The sequence below is a fragment of the Oryctolagus cuniculus genome, chromosome 1 (genome assembly GCF_051225735.1).
Source record: "Oryctolagus cuniculus isolate XC-2025 breed Fujian yellow rabbit chromosome 1, ASM5122573v1, whole genome shotgun sequence".
In the NCBI taxonomy this organism is placed as follows: Eukaryota; Metazoa; Chordata; class Mammalia; order Lagomorpha; family Leporidae; genus Oryctolagus; species Oryctolagus cuniculus.
In genome coordinates this window covers 235,161,645-235,175,721 of record NC_142867.1, presented here as the reverse complement: position 1 = coordinate 235,175,721, position 14,077 = coordinate 235,161,645, and the positions used below count along the sequence as shown (strand labels likewise).

At 55.5% G+C, this 14,077-nt stretch overlaps 1 protein-coding gene across 8 annotated transcripts in view; it reads left to right on the top strand.

The window, feature by feature from the left end:
- The window catches only part of DDX31 (DEAD-box helicase 31), a 68,619-nt gene that overhangs the window by 20,205 nt on the left and 34,337 nt on the right, over nucleotides 1–14,077 (top strand). For 7 of the 8 annotated variants that reach the window (XM_089321965.1, XM_051835359.3, XM_089321967.1 and 4 more), the window contains 5 exons: nucleotides 889–1,008; nucleotides 1,138–1,244; nucleotides 2,166–2,401; nucleotides 3,804–3,980; nucleotides 6,042–6,101. In XM_089321965.1, the coding sequence (XP_089178091.1) occupies nucleotides 889–1,008; nucleotides 1,138–1,244; nucleotides 2,166–2,401; nucleotides 3,804–3,980; nucleotides 6,042–6,101 (700 nt within the window). Of the gene's footprint in view, nucleotides 1–888; nucleotides 1,009–1,137; nucleotides 1,245–2,165; nucleotides 2,402–3,803; nucleotides 3,981–4,639; nucleotides 4,899–6,041; nucleotides 6,102–14,077 lie in introns of those variants that run through there. The other variant, XM_089321971.1, reaches the window with a different exon arrangement.

Sequence of the window (14,077 nt, the reverse complement as noted above, 5' to 3'; positions counted from 1 at the left end):
CCCTTCATCTGTCTCTCTCATTGCTAGCACATAAGCAGATAGCCATACTTAACTGCAAGGAAAGCTGGAAAATACAACCAACTAAAAATGTTATTCTGGGGGCCGGTGCTGTGGCGTAGTAGGTTAAGCCTCCTCCTGAGGCACCAGCACCCCATAGGGTATCAGTTCGAGTCCCGGCTGCTCCACTTCCAGTCCAGCTGCCTGCTAACAGCCAGGGGAAGCAGTGGAGGAGGGCCCAAGTGCTTGAGCCCCTGCACCCATGTGGGAGACTAAGAAGAAGCTCCTGGCTTCTGGCTCAGATCAACCTAGCTCCTGCCATTGTGGCCACGTGGGGAGTAAACCAGCGGATGGAAGATCTCTCAATCTCTATCTCTCCCTGTCTCTCTGTAACTCTGCCTTTTGAATAAAATAAAGAATCTTTTTTAAAAAAAAAAAATGCTGTTCTGTCTGTTACTGTGAAATGATGGGGTAGTGGTTGCCTGGGAGGAAGTTGTCCCTGCTCTTCGAAGGCCCTAGGGCACAGTGCAGGCAGTTGTCAGGCGTCTGGAGCACCTGACCTGCTCCGGGAACAGGGTCCATGGCATAGAGCCTCTGAGAGCAGGTTGGAGAACCGTCCACCTGGAATGTCCTCTAAAGAGTCTGCATTGGCTAAAGAACATTGACTTTATAGATAAGATTCCTCTCAGTTAGGGTTTCATGATGCTGGCAGTTTCTGACCTTAGCAGGTAGGTGCTGTGGGAGTGGGGGGCACGCGGTGTCTGTTTACCTGCTTGCCCCTGTGTGCTCCGTGAGTCAGGCCTGGCAGGCGAAGGGAAGCTGTCCTCCTCTTCCTCGTGTTTCTGTTGAGGTAGCCCTGTTTGGCTTTTATGGTGTATAATTTTTCTGCAGACTTCGCAAAGGAATAAATATCCTTATCTCAACCCCCGGCCGCCTGGTGGATCACATCAGATCCACAAAGAACATTCATTTTAGTCGGATCTGCTGGCTGGTTTTGGATGAAGCAGACAGGTGAGCCTCGGCCGGGAAACACGAAAGGTGGAAGGGGAGGGCCGTGCCTGCCGCCTTCACTGTGACTTCCGCAGCCCCGTGTCACCACGTCTGTTCTGCATGCGGATCAAACTTCTTCTCTGACCGCAGAATCTTGGATCTGGGTTTTGAGAAGGATATCACAGTGATACTCAACGCTGTAAATGCCGAGTGCCGGAAGCGACAGAACGTCTTGCTGTCGGCAACACTCACAGAAGGTGGGTTGGGAAGTAGAAGGAGAACCCGGATGTCCCTGAGTCTTTGCCAGACAGGTCGCTCTGCTAGGAAGAAAGTGCCCCAAGAGGCCAGTGTGCAGACTCCAGTCCCACACACCCGAGACTGATCCCCATGGCACAGGGCAGGGGAGAGGTCGTCTCGGCGCTCGGGCAGGGGCACCTGTGCCCAGATGTTGCGGGAAGATTTCACTGCAGGTACCACCCACCGTGGGGCCCGGGCTCAGAGGACGCTGCCCTCTCTCCGCCGTGCACTGTTGAGTGTAGTCCTCACACCTTTTCCCAAGGGGCACCGCTCTTAGAAGAGGTTGCTGAAGCTCCTTCTGTCTTCTGCCCTCTCGAGGTGGGGATTCTTAGTTCTCTTCACAGATGGGACACCGAGGCCCGGAAGGCTTCAGAATCGCCCCACACGATGAGTCAGGCTGAACGGCGGCTCAGCGTTCGGGCGCTTGTGCCTGACTTACTTGATTTCCTGGGCCTTGTGATCCGAAACACACGCAGGGCCATTCATGCGACCCACAGCAGTTCCAAGAGTGTATCCTAGGGAGCATGAATTTAGACAGGATCCACGGAAAAGAGATTCTGTGGTCAGAAAACTGGGAACTGTCCCGTCCCCTCCCTCCTCCTTGTAGCTTGATGGTGCATGTCAACGGCAAAGCCGCCTGGGAAGCCTGTTTAACCCTGGACCCCTTTGGAGGGTGGGGGCGGGGACACCTCTGATGGTCTTCCATAGATGACAGAGTTGAGAAAACGAACGTGATGGCTTGGTGGGGCTGTGGGGAGTCCAGGGAGTCTGCCTCCACCAGGCTGATGGTAGGACACATTCATGCCAGGACCCTGTTAATGAGCTGATGGTGTGTGTGGGTGTGCGTATGTATCTGTTTTGCTCTTTGCACTCTCTCCAAGGTGTGACACGGCTGGCTGACATCAGTTTGCACAATCCAGTCAGCGTTTCTGTCCTGGATGAAAGCCGTGACCAGTGTAACCCAGAGGGCAAAGCAGTGCAGGAAGTCGGTCCTCCACAGCCTGGTTCCCGGCCGGATGGCTTTGCGATCCCAGAGAGTCTGGATCAGCACGTGACACTGGTTCCCAGCAAACTGAGGCTTGTCTGCCTGGCAGCCTTCATCCTACAGAAGTGCAAGGTGGGACTGCAGCTCAGGCCTCGCCTGTCTGGGGAGGAGGAGCCGCTGTTCTGCCTGTGTCCGGCATTGGCAGCAGTGGGCTGATGGCGAACTGGAAGTTCTCTAATCTGTCTCTGACTCTGAGTCCATAGCTGTCTGTCTGTACGTGGAGCTAGATGTGTATATTGTGTGTGTCCTTTCTGCCGGAGGATGGAGAGCGGGTAAGGGACCCCAGGTCGGGGAGAGTCGTGACGTTCACCCCGAGATCTGTGTGGAGTATCTGAGGAGGAACGCACAGGGGCGCTCCCACTCGTGGGTTTTTTTATTTCATTTTTAAATGTAAAATTTTTTTATATGTATGTGTTTATTTACTGGCTAGCATGCATGTGACTATAAGCTCCACAGAGGAGGAACCTTGCCGTTTTCTTTTTAAAGAAGTACTTATCCATTCTCTTCAAAGAGAGAAAGAAAGATCTTCCATCTGCTGGTTCACTCCCTGGGCCAAGCCAAAGCTGGCTTGCTTTGGAACCCCATCGGGTCTCCCGTTTAGGTAACAGGGGCCCAAGCACTTGGGCTACCTGCTGCTGCTTTCCCAGGTGCACTGGCAGGGAGCTGAATCAGAAGTGGAGCAGCTGGGGCTGGCACCGTGGTGCAGTAGGTTAATCCTCCCCCTGCGGCGCCGGCATCCCCTATGGGGGCCGGTTCTAGTCCCAGCTGCTCCACTTGCGATCCAGCTCTCTGCTATGGCCTGGGAAAGCAGTAGAAGATGGCCCAAGTGCTTGGGGCCCTGTACCCACGTGGGAGACCAGGAAAAAGCTCCTGGGTCCTGGCTTCGTATCGGTGCAGCTCCGACCATTGCAGCCATCTGGGGAGTGAACCAGCAGAAGGAAGACCTCTCTCTTGCTCACTGTCTGTAACTAACTCTCAAATAAAATAAATAAAATCTTTAAAAAAAATAGAAATAGAGCAGCCAGGACTCAAACCAGCGCTCCCACGGGATGCTGGCATCACAAACCAAGGGTTGACCTGCGGCCCCACACCAGCCCCACAGGTGTGTGTTGAGGCCTCCTCGTATCTGTGTTTGCTCAGTAGACTCAGATGTTGGGGGAGCAGCAGGTGGGAGGGCTTGAGAGCTGGAGGGTCTGCCAGGCCCGCACGGTGAGCCCTGAGGGGGAGGGGGAGAGGGAGAGAGCGCGGACACCCTCCTCTGCGGGGTGCTCTCCCTCTCCAGTACCGAGACGCGAGCACGTCCATGTCTACCTTCTTTGTGGAGGGGAATAGCAGTTTTTAGAAGAAAAAAATAATCAGAATCATCTGTTTGAACTCAGAGCCAGTGTGAATATGTACATTGGAGAAACACTCATTTTTAGCGTCACCTAACCTTAGAAACTTACGGTGTCTCCCCCGCCCCGTGTCGCTGTAGTTTGAGAAAGACCAGAAGATGATCGTCTTTTTCTCCAGTTGCGAGCTGGTGGAGTTCCACTACCACCTCTTCCTCCAGACCCTGGCGAGCGGCTCGGGGGCCCGGGCCTCGGGGCCGTCACCATCTGCCTGCACGCGATTAAAATTCCTGCGGCTTCATGGCAACATGGAACAGGAGGTGAGCACAACCCCTTGGCCAGGTGGCCCAGGCCCTGCATGAGTGGCCCTGCGTGTGGCCCTCGTGAGCCGCGCCGGGCTAGGGCAGGCACTGCTGGGTTGAGCTGGGCAGGGGCAGCCTGTCGTCCCGGCTGGGTTGAGCTGGTCAGGGGCAGCCTGTCGTCCCGGCTGGGTTGGGCTGGTCAGGGGCAGCCTGTCGTCCCGGCTGGGTTGGGCTGGTCAGGGGCAGCCTGTCGTCCCGGCTGGGTTGGGCTGGTCAGGGGCAGCCTGTCGTCCTGGTGCTCTCGCTCGCGCGCAGGGCTTTTCCACCCGAGAGAGCTCGCGAGCCCCGCTTGGCCCGAGTCTGCCTCAAGCAGCTGTTGAGGCAACAGAGCACCACTAAGGAGCTGGCACCAGGGAAGGCTTTTGCCTTTTTAGTACCCAGTGTGTAATTAGGGCTTGATGTCTTCAAATTAAGAGCATTAATGGAGCTAAATTGTGGATCCCATATGGTACTGCTGAGCGCGGCTGCTGTCATTGTCAACAAGACACAGCGCTGCACTTGGAGCACTTTTGGTGGGGAGCGGGCACCGGGCACGGAAGGGGCTGCAGGCTCCAGCTCTTTCTCAGCGGAGCGACGTGTGTGTCAGGAAGGAGTGTCACGTTTCCCTCTTTCTGCAGCACTCAGCCCTCGCTCCTAACCAGGCTGCCCGGCAGGGCGTGAGGCTCACACCATGGAATTGGGAGAGGAAGGGCGGACGGGCATGGGAGGAGGAGCCATCTTGTCCTAGAGGAGAGGTGAAAGCAAGGCAGAAACCGGTGAGAGTGGAGCAGAACCTGCTGCTACAGCGGACGTTTTAGAGCTAACAGAGACATTGGAGGTGCGACGTGATCCTAGACGGGGCCGGCCCCTGTCGGCTTTGCTTGTTTGTTTTAGTAATTAAGGAGATGGAGGCCCAGAAAAGAGACTTTACTCAAGGTCATTCAAGGACACAGCTTATTACCACAAGATTGCATGGAGTCTCCGAATGTTCCAGCCTGTCCGAATTTCATAAGCCTGATTCGATCGAGGTGGTTGATTTCATTCCTCAAAGCCGTCTGGGGCCTGGGGTTCTGTTTTAAGCTTGGTTCATCAGTCCGCAGGCCTGTTTCACAAGGCACTGGCAGGACAGCCCTGAGGACTCTGGAGAGGGAGGGGCTTGGTCAAGTCCAGGAAGTGTAACAGTGAGGCACAAAATTGTGCAGTTGGATTGTTCCCACTGAGAGCCCAGCGTGGTGGTTATGGCCGTGCCCTCTGGGGGGCAGACTCCCTGTGTCCCAGTCCTGGCCCGTCGGTTACTGGCTGTGTGGACTCCGCCTCGGGCTCAGGGTCCCTGTCTACGACGAGGATGAGGATGGTGACAGCGCTTACTTCCCAGGGCTTCCTGCAGGTGAAGCTCTGAGTGCCTAGGGAACGGGCCGCGCCACAGTTGCCCTGTCTTTCAGGGTGATCCAGCTTTGATTAAGAATCTAGTTGTTGTTTTTTTTAAGATTTATTTTATTTATTTGCGAATGTTGAGTTCTAACATCTTCTGCAGGAGACAGGCAGAGGCAGGAGGCAGCACCCCGCCTTTCATTTTGCCAGTATCGGGGTGCAGTGTCTCACTCCAGGCCAAGCTGAGACGGCCCCAGGTCCGTCGTCCCTGCTGCTTGCCCTGTGCGCTGCCGGCAGAACCTCAGAACGTTCTCCCGAGCTGACCGCGTGGCAGGCGAGTTCTCAGCGCTGGTTGTGACGAGCTGCATGCTCTGTGGAGGGAGACGTTTGGCCCTCGCCTGGCCTCCCCACGTCGGTCTCCCCAGCGCCGTGCCCTCTGTACCGGGTCACCTTAGAAGACAGAGTCCACGGCCTCCCCGCGTCGGTCTCCCCAGCGCCGTGCCCTCTGTACCGGGTCACCTTAGAAGACAGAGTCCACTGCTTTCCCGGCGAGCCGCTCTGTGCCTGTGAACGGCCGTCGCGGTAGGAAATCGGGAGAATGAGGGAACTCTTAGCTTCCCTGGCTGGAGCTTTAACTGAGTTACAAGGCCCGCCCCCTTCTCTTTGCAGGAACGGACAGCGGTGTTCCAGGAATTCGCCCGATCCAGGACAGGCGTCCTCCTCTGCACGGTGCGTAGCAGTGTTTCCTCTCGACAGTCTGTGGCCAACCCTGCGGGGAGCGGAAGCACCCCTACAAGGGGCCCTTGCTGTGGCTGGTCTCTGCCGCTGGCTTGTCACCTGACTGCCACACATAGCTGGCTACCACCGGGCAGAAGACTTGGCAATTTGCTCACTAATAGTGGCAGCTGTTGGCCTGAAAATGTGTGAATCTTGGCGATTTCCATCCACCAAAAACTTGTAAATTACAGCTATCGGGAGTGATTAGAGCTGAGAAAGTCTGCCCACAACAACATACTCCGCTCGCCTCTGCGCCCCTTTCCTTAAAGGGGAAGCACACGCCTGGACAGAGCTTGTCCGCTGCTGCCACTGGCCCTCGACTCCCGGGGCCTCCGTCTTTGCTGTCTTGCGCAGCTGCAGGCGCAGCACTGACCTTTCTAGTGCGCGTCTCCCGTGCTCCTTGGAGACTGGCACCTCGCCCTTTACGGTTTCCTCTGAGAAGTCTCTGCGCCGTAGTTGTTGCCCCCTCTCTGCCATCTTGGACGATATAATTTCATCTCCAGTGGGCTGGTGGGAAAGCTGTGTGTACAGTGAGGAAGTCCACTGTACATCCAGTAGGTCCAGGGAGCATGTGCCAGGCAGCCGTGTGAATGCCCCGCAGAGCCTTACGTAACGTGGGTACTTCCTAAGGCGCGCCGTGGCTCTTAGCATGTTTGGGGAGCGCCGTGGCTCCCAGCATGCTCAAGGCAGTTGAGACAGTTTCTCTGTAGATTTAGAGGTTGTGGGTGAGTGCAGCCTTGTTTCTGGGGAGGGAATGGGGGTGTGCGGGTGTGAGTGTGGGCACTCATCTACGAGGCCTGTCTGGCCTCCTTATCAGGGGCCGAGTCTCCCATGGTGTGAGACACTGTGGCCGTGACAGTGTCTTGGAATGCTTGGCTCTAGGGAGTTCCGTGTCTGACCAGGCAGCCCTTCCCTTTAGACACCAGTCCATAAGTCAGGCGCTTCTGTCTGCTCTAGACCCCATCTCTAAGTGCCTGGTCTAGAGTGAAGATTGATGAATTGTGCCACAAACCTTCATCTTGTCCAGTAATGCTTTGTGGGACCAGACCTCAGCCCACTGCTCCCCGCCCTGTAGCCAACAGGCCCCTGTTTCGGTTCCTTGAATGTGTCATTCCTCTTGTTCTGGCCTTGAGGCCATGTCCATGCTCTTCTGTCTGCGTGGAACACTCACTGTGGCCTCTGCTCGGCTCCCAGCTTCAGTTTCACTTCAGGAAGTGAACCCCAGGAGCCCCGGTTCTTCCCGCTGCTCACTCCCACTGTGCCCCCTGTTCTCCATCATGCTGTCATACCTGGCGAGGTGTCGTGCTGCCAGGTCGTAAGCTCTGTGAAGACAGGGAGTGCCCTGCTCGGCTGCCTCAGGCACTTGGTATGTGTGAGTTGAATTGGCTGGACGTTCAGAGAACCGCCAGTGTGGGTGCCTTTTCCTGGAGCCCGAGGGAGGCGGAGGTGATGCGCTTTTCCACATGTGGGTGTTACCTGAGGCCTGAGTGTCACAGACCGTCTGTAAATGGAACAGAAAGCAGTGGTGAGCTTTGTTAGGACTTGAGTTAGGTAAGAGCAGAACCTTTCCCTTCCACCCGAAGATGCTGGTTTCCTAGCGTGCTGGGGCCGCCATACATACAGACACGGGGCAGCTGTCAGTCTCCGAGCCAACTCCGTGTATCTAAGGTGAGATTTTGGTTTGGTTAGCAGCTCTGCCTGGGAGGGGAGATGGTTCTTCTGAAACACGCATAATTGTCAGTGGGTCAAAGCAGTGATCACATCCCTGTTCTTTGTGGCCGCTGCTTGCAAGTGGTCCTGTTGGCCAGACAGAGCCCTGAGGTGGGCCGTCCACTGTCCTGCTGAAGCACAGCACCTGCTCGCCCCCGCGTGCCCTGCCAGGCCGGGTGCCGCGTGCGGGGAAATCTCTCCAGTTCCTCTGAAGCCTTCTGGGTTGTGGTCGTTGGCTCGTCCAGGTCACGTCCCGTGTGCTAGCCTTCTGCCACGGCCTCCGCTTGTCTTCAGCACGCCCTGAAGAGGACTGGAGAGCGGCTAGCTGGAGGGGCTGGCTCGGTCTCCGCTCCAAGCCGGCTGTGAGCACGGGTTTAACGTCGTCGACACGTTCTTTGGTTTGCTCGGTGTTCTGCTCCTTCTACCCTGCTTGTTCAGTTCGTCCTGACACTTCTGGTGTCAGAGAGCTGTGGGCACAGGAGATGTGCTCACGCCGGGCCCAGGGAGATCCTGTCACTCGGCGTCCTTGGAAGCCGCCTGTTGCTTGCCAGGCTATCTGAACGCTCTCCAGGAGGCGCCTTGGTGTTAATGAGGACTGAGGGCCACGTCAGGACGAGGCAGATGGAGACCTGGCTTCCTTCGATAAGGAGGAATCATGTTGCACACTGAGGGGAGGTTCCTCCCCATTTACTCTTAACTTTCGCCATTTTAGTTTATAACCCCAAGGTTTCTTTCGTGGAGGCCTGCAACAACTGAATGAATGCCTTCTGGAGACTGTGTGCACAGTTACGCTGTTTCCTTTACTGTTAGAAAAAATGCCTCCCCTCCCCCCCCCATGCCCCGTGTCTTTCTTCCTGCTAGGAACAGCTACGGATATGTATGTGTGGGTATTTTTCATCTTGATTGTAAACATCGTAAAAACAAGGGTCTTGGCCAGTGCCGCGGCTCACTAGGCTAATCCTCCGCCTGCGGCGTCGGCACCCTGGGTTCTAGTCCCGGTCGGGGTGCCGGATTCTGTCCCGGTTGCCCCTCTTCCAGGCCAGCTCTCTGCTGTGGCCCGGGAGGGCAGTGGAGGATGGCCCAAGTGCTTGGACCCTGCACCCCATGGGAAACCAGGAGGAGGCACCTGGCTCCTGGCTTCAAATCAGCGTAGCGCACCGGCCGTGGCGGCCATTGGAGGGTGAACCAACGGAAAAGGAAGACCTTTCTCTCTGTCTCTCTCTCTCTCTCACTGTCTAACTCTGCCTGTCAAAACAAAACAGGGGTCTCTCTGGACCAGCTTTGAGTGCTGTTGCCATTGCAGACGTGTTTGCCCGGGGGGAGGTGAAGTCTGGGCAGAAGTGATGGGTGTGGGGGCTGCAGAGACCAGTCTGTAGAAGAAGAGACGTATTCACAGCCAGGTTAACAAGGACGTAGGGATTTGTAGGAGGGAGTCATTGCAAAGCCTGAAGCCCACTTTCTCAACGGAATTGAGAAACCAGAGGAATCGGATGGAAGACAAAATACAAAATATCATCCCCTCCTGCTTATGGTGAGGAGTCGTGCTAAGCCATAGGAGAGGAGTGTGGTTTGTACCTCGGAGTCCTGTCGGTGAGGGGACCCTGAGATTTCCTGGGGCCGCTGGTTCTCCGGCCGGCCAGAGGCTTTCTGCTGGGGTCCCTGCTCTCCGTGCTGGTCCCTGGCAGGTGGAAACTGTCCCACAGAGCAGGGTCACCTCCAGCTCTGCGCAGCCCTGCTGCCCGCTGCTCCCCCAGCAGAGCTGGGGTCCTGCCTGGGCCTTCTCCAGAAGGTGCCCATGAGTCCCCCGCGCCGCCTGCCCCAGCTCCGGCTCTTCTCGAAGTACTGCCGTCCGCGCGGCCCTTCGTTTCCTCTCTCCTGGGGAGCGGCCGGCCCAGGGGACAAAGGCGGCGAGGTCGCCAGACGCACGTGTCGGTCCGGCACCTCACTTTTCACCGGGTCCCGTCTTCTAAGTAAAGTTTCTCTCCTCCATGGTGTTCCGTGTGTGTCCGTGGGGAGGTGGTTTGGAGATTGTTTGCTGTTTACTCTGTTACGCTAACTCATGTTGCCAGTTTTTTGGCGGCTCCAGCCAAGATCTCTCGCCTCTGACAGCTTCTGCACTCTCTCCTTCCTCCTCTGATTACGCAGCCCAATCTGTCACCCGGACAACGGGGGCCTGTACCCTGCTGATGGCTTTCCACACACGGCAGTAATGACTTTTGGCAGGCCGGGAAGGCGTCAGAGGCGAGTTCGCTGCGTCCCTTCTCAGAGAGACGGCAGGCCCCTCTCCCTGTTCGTAAAAGCACTTTGTGAGGTGCTTGGGTAAATAAATGAGTCATTTTAATCCAACTGACAGGCTGGCACCTGAGCAAGCTGCCTTCCATCTGTACTCCCAGGTCTCATGGAGGCAGCCAATTGTCAAGCCCGGGGCCTGCAAGGCCTCGCCGTGGAGTGTCTTTCAGAACTGACTTCAGCGAGTCTTTTGCCCTAATTAGGTTAGAGGAATGGAGCTGGGCTGTGTCTGTTCAGGAGCGGCGGAGACGCGAAGTCTTGTGGGTCTGCAGCAGGTCAGTTTCCGGCCGGCCCGGTGCTGCCGCTGACAGCGCTCCACAGAGATGGTGCCGCTTCTGGCTTCTCGGTGGTGCCCTGCCCAGGGAGGTGCGAGGGGTGCAGCGGGGAGAGGAGGGGATTCGGGGCGCCCTGTCTGCCGCAGTCCCACTGTGACATCATCAGGCTGTGGGGTGCTTGAAGCATAGTTCGTGGTATTTTCCACGTGTGCTCTCCTTTGCTCCTCAAAGTGCCCCCGTGAACTAAGTGGGACGGTCCCCCAGCCGTCGTCTTGGGGGTCAGCTGAGGCAGAGCGCCGCCCTGACCTGCCCGCACTCTAGAGCTACCGTGAGGTAGTCCGTCCAGGCCTGCCCTGCCTTTGCTCATTCCCTGGAAGCCTGGACTGGGACTAGAAGGAAGAACCTAAAGCAATGGCTGGATCAGGTCTGCGTGAACGAAACCAAGAGGAGGAGGAGATGGCGGTGGCTGTGGGAGAGAGTCCCCAGTGCAGGAAGTAGCTAGAGACAGGGAGGTTGTGTCCCGTGCATTTGCCCAGAGCTGGGTCACCCACGCAGGAGGTAGTTTCATCTGGTTGAATTTATTAAACCACTGTGCATTAAATTTTTTACAAAGCTTGTCCGCAGTGCTCAGGCAGCCCACTGTCGCCGATAGTCACTTCTCACCGAGAGCTTAGCAGACTGAAAAACCATCAGTTTTCTGAAGATGTCGGGTGTGGTTAGTATAGCGGGCGGTTGTGGGACGGCAGCAGCAGGTGGAAACCCTTGGTCGGTGGTACCTCCCCTTCTGCTTGCACACTTTCGGATGCAGCCAGCCACCATTCGGAGGAAACCAGCAGACCCCAGGGCTGAGTAGGGCAGACAGGTCCTGAGCTGTCTTGGTGGTCTGGACAAAAGATGGTGGGACGGCGCCTGGGAGCTGGGAGCATGCTTCTTACGGAAGCTGTGCTAGAATTGTTGTTCCAGGATAGTGTGCATCTGGCAGGCATGTCAACGTCCAGGCCTGAGTTCTGCTCCGCTTCTGACTCCAGCTTCCGCCTGTGCTCACGCTGAGACGGCTCCAGCACGTGGGTCCCTGACCCTGCGCGGAAGACCCTGACCCTGATTGGGTCGGGCTCCTGCTTCAGCCTGGTCCAGCCCCAGCTGTTCCAGGCATTTGGGGAGTAAACCAGACAATAGGAGATCTTTGTCTCTCTTTTCCTTTTCCTTTCAAACAAAAATGAAAATTAGAATGTATATCCGAACCCTTAGTGATGCTTGGGGCGCGGGGGGCGGCTGTTCTTTACCCCAGAATTCACAGCTGCGAGTGAAGGATGCAGCGATGGACCAGGACGGTCACCGTTTGCAGCTGCGGGGTAAACATACGAGGAGCATCAGCAGATGCAGAACCCTTTGGGAACAGGGCATTCGCGTGGTCTGAGTTCCACTCTCCACTCACTCACCGTGAAGGAGAGAGACATCTTCACAGTGGAGAGAGCTGCTGGCTCCCACTTTACCCCGGGGACTGAACCCAGGACACGCTGCCTAGGGGCCTCCCGGTGTGGAACCGTGGGCAGCACACCTCCCTGAACCCGCGTGCAGGAGGGCACCTCAGAGGGTCCATAGGAAATTGAATTAAACCGTAAGCTATTGTGGCACGGAAACCTGTTGAAGCCATGCGTAGTTTTCTCATGGGCTTCTTGAAGCACTCTCAACCCCAGAATGCCTACCTTGAACCCCACCCCCACCCTCAGGAAGCCGGTAGAGCAAACCCAGACTGGGGGAGCCTGTCAAGTCGTCTGGACTCTGCGGAAGTGACGGTCGTCAGAAAACGGCTGATGAAAGGCAGAGGTGCCGTCGTGGCGTGAGTCTCGAGTCCCGGCAGTAGGATGCATGAGAGAGAAACGACTATAAAAAGCATGCTAGGTGCAGTTGGAGAAATTTAAACATAGGTGTTCAGTAGAAAATAATGGTTTTTAATATTAAATTTCTTAGTGTGATAGTGGTGTGCTTATATAGAATGCCTTTTTACTTAGGAGATACTTGCCAAAGTATGTAAGACTGACGTATCATGATGTTCGCAACTTAGCTTCAGATGGTTCCAAAGTGTGTGTGTGTGTGTGTGTACATGTGCACACACCCACACCAAGAAAGAAAAAGAGGAAGCAGGGGCCGGCATCGTGGTGCAGTGGGTTAAGTTGCTGCTTGTGAGGCCAACATCCCATATCAGAATGCCATTTTGAGTCCTGGCTCCTCTGTTTCCTGTTCAGGTCCCTGCCAGTTTGGGAAGGCAGTGGAGGATGGCTCATGTGCGTGGGCCCCCGCACCCATGTGGGAGACCAGGATGGAGTTCCTGGCTCCTGGCTTCAGCCTGGCCCAGCCCTGGATGTTGTGGACATTTGGGGAGTGAACCAGCAGATGGAAGATTTCTCCTCTGTTTGTCCCTCTCTCTCTGATGTTCTGCCTTTCAAATAAATAAATCAATTTTTAAAAAGAAAAAGTAAACAGCACAGGAAAATACAAAAAAAAGTAAAAATCGGCCAAGTCTCCCTGTCTAGAGATAAACCATAATGGACAGATTTTTTAAAAATTATTTATATATTTGAAAGGCAGAGATACAGAGAGAGAAGGAGAGAGAGCGCTTCCATCTGCTGGTTCACTCCCCAAATGGCCACAATGGCTGGGGCTGGGCCAAGCCGGAGCCAGGAGCCAGGAACTTCTTCTGGGTTTTCCACGTGGGTACAGGGGCCCAAGGACTTGCCATCCTCCACTATTTTCCCAGACACATTAGTGGGGAGCTGGATCAGAAGTGGAGCAACCAGAACTCAAACTGGTGTCCATAGGGGATGCAGGCGCTGCAGGCGGGGGCTTAACCTTCCACAGCACAGGGCCAGCCCCGTGGTTTACAGTTTTGTGAGCCTCCTTCAGGGTGTCGCTTACTGATTTATCCATCAGTTGGTCCATCAATCTGTCCAGCTGCCTGGTTGATGTTTCTGGGTTTTGTTACTCTTTCTTCATGCCCCTGAATTTTCTGAAGAAACCAGATGTTTGGTTGTTTCGAATTCTACATTTGGATTTGGCTGATTATGTCTTCCTGGTGTGGTTTGACATTTTCCTTTTTTCTCTCATATTTCCTGTAAACTGGTAGTTGGATCCAGACACCTGATTCAACTTGGGTTCAAAATGCAACAAGAAGACATCATAGATGACCCTCTGTTTCCTATTGTAGGACTTTTTAATTACGTCAAAGCATTGCGTGATCTCAGTCAAAAGTGTAAAGGTTGGGTAAAGGAAGTCTAGCTCTTTCTGTCCAGAACTCCAACACTGACTGGGCAGGACTTGGCCACATCTGCTGCTGGCGGACGGTGGGTTCTCTCCAGGTTGCAGGCACACACAGAGCGGAAGCGTGTCATCTCCTGCGTCCGTTACTCTCTGCCGTGCTGGTGCATCTTTGGGTGGATTTCTAGGTGGGAGCTTGTTCTGGGTTGAAGGGCAAGTGCAAATGTGATTTCGCTGGACATTACCAGGCTCACCACCACAGGGCCCTGTACCGCTTTCCATGCTGGCCAGCAGCGTGTGAGGCACACGGCGCCTTTTTTTGATGGTGGGGTGCAGTACTGTGGGTTTGAGGGCTGCCTCCACTTCTTAGCTGTCTGCGGGTGAGTAGCTTCGTCTCAC